Below are 1,742 nucleotides of genomic sequence, written 5' to 3' on the forward strand. Positions count from 1 at the left end.
ACCTGATTGTGCTGGCGCGGGAGGAGGCCGGAGCAGAGAAGATCTTCCAGAGTGACGGCGTGCGGCTGCTGACGCAGCTGCTCGACACGGCCAAGGCCGACCTGATGCTGGCGGCCCTGCGCACGCTGGTGGGGCTGTGCTCCGGGCACCGCTCGCGGGTAGGTCCCGCCGTACCCGGCTCTCCTGCATGTCAGGAAATCGGCGTCGGGGAGGCAGCGAGGCGTGTGGGGAGGGGAGCATCACCGACCTCTGTCTGCGGCTGGCTGGAGCCCGCAGCAGAACTCTGAGCTGTCAGCCGCCAACCCTGGGTTTGTGAAGGTTTGTCGTGACAGGGAACCGTCCTGATGAGGTGCTGGGAAGCGCCGAGGCTCCCCCAAAGCCCCCAGCAGGCGGCTGTGCTTGTACCCGCAGACCATGGCCATCCTGGCAGAGCTGGGGGCCCCTCGTCTCTCGGCGGTGCTGGGCGTGGAGCACGAGCAGGTTTCCCTGGCTGCCTACAACCTTCTGCACGTGATGTTTGACTCCCTAAAGGAGGGGCTGCAGAAGGATTTCCGCGGCAAGGAGGACGCGGTGGTGCCAGGTGAGTGCCCGCCGCCCCGGCTGGCTGGAGTGGGGTGGGGAGAGCACCCCGGGGAGGTGCTGAGCTGCGGGGGGCTCCTCTCCCACTGCCTGACCTGTCCCCGCTCCCTCCAGTCCTGGGTTAACATGAGGTTGGGGTGGGAGGCAGGACCCTGGCCACGGGAGCGTCTCCTGCCAGCCTTCCCGGGCCCAGGGCACTGACTGCTGCGCACCGTCTCTTCTGGAAGATTCCGCCAAGGACCTGAAGGTGCTGATCAAGCACCTCCTGGAGCTGCTGGCACTGGAAGGGGCTTCGGCGCACGGCCGCGACAACGCCCTCAACCTGCTCATCAAGGTGGTGCCCAGGAAGTCGCCGAAGGAGACCAACAACAGCATGAGCCTCTGGGTGATCGACCAGGGTGAGCGCAGCAGCCGGCAGCATGCCGCCGGGCCGTTGTGCCGCTCTGCCTTGGGCGCCATGTGCCTCGGCTCCGCCTGCGTGCTCACCACAGCTCTGCGGCTCTCCAGGCCTGAAGAAGATCCTGGAGGTGGGGAGTACGGTGTGCGGCGCCCCGGGCAGCCTGCCCGTGACGGAGAACAGCCGGATGAGCGCCTCGGTGCTGCTCAGCAAGCTTTTCGATGACCTGAAATGCGATGCCGAGAGGGAGAACTTCCACCACTTGTGCGAGGACTACGTGAGGTGAGCCTGGGCGTCCCTGGGGGCAAGGGGGATTCGGCCCCGTGCAGCCGGCAGCCTCTGGGGAACCCCCGTCCCCCGACGTTTTTGTTCTTGGTGATAAAAGCGGACTGCAGACCCCCCAGAGACGTGTCGCGCGTGGCTGAAGGTGGAGGGTGGGATCAGCCTCATCCCCCTGGTGCTCGTCCCCCCCAGGAGCTGGTTCGAGGGGCAGGAGCTGGCGGGGAAGCTGCGGGCCATCCAGACGGTGTCGTGCCTGCTGCAGGGCCCCGCGGACGCGGGGAACAGGGTGCTGGAGCTGGAGGGCATCATGGACGGCGTGCTGTCCCTCTGCGCCTCCGTCTGCGAGGCGCACCAGCTGGTGGCGGTGGAGGCGCTGATCCACGCGGCCGACAAGGCCAAGCGCGCATCCTTCATCACCGCCAATGGCGTCAGCCTGCTCAAGGAGATCTACAAGCACAGCGAGCGCGACAGCATCCGCATATCA

At 66.9% G+C, this 1,742-nt stretch overlaps 1 protein-coding gene across 1 annotated transcript in view; it reads left to right on the forward strand.

The window, feature by feature from the left end:
• Positions 1–5: 5 nt before the first annotated feature.
• The window catches only part of LOC104468337 (protein unc-45 homolog A-like), a gene marked incomplete at both ends in the record, with an annotated part of 2,114 nt that continues 377 nt past the window's right edge, over positions 6–1,742 (forward strand). The window contains 5 exons of the mRNA XM_010082421.1: positions 6–158; positions 412–580; positions 807–977; positions 1,087–1,258; positions 1,451–1,738. Of these exons, the coding sequence (XP_010080723.1) occupies positions 6–158; positions 412–580; positions 807–977; positions 1,087–1,258; positions 1,451–1,738 (953 nt within the window). The remainder of the gene's footprint in view (positions 159–411; positions 581–806; positions 978–1,086; positions 1,259–1,450; positions 1,739–1,742) is intronic.

This window comes from Pterocles gutturalis, unplaced genomic scaffold (genome assembly GCF_000699245.1).
Source record: "Pterocles gutturalis isolate BGI_N339 unplaced genomic scaffold, ASM69924v1 scaffold31704, whole genome shotgun sequence".
Classification (NCBI taxonomy): domain Eukaryota; kingdom Metazoa; phylum Chordata; class Aves; order Pterocliformes; family Pteroclidae; genus Pterocles; species Pterocles gutturalis.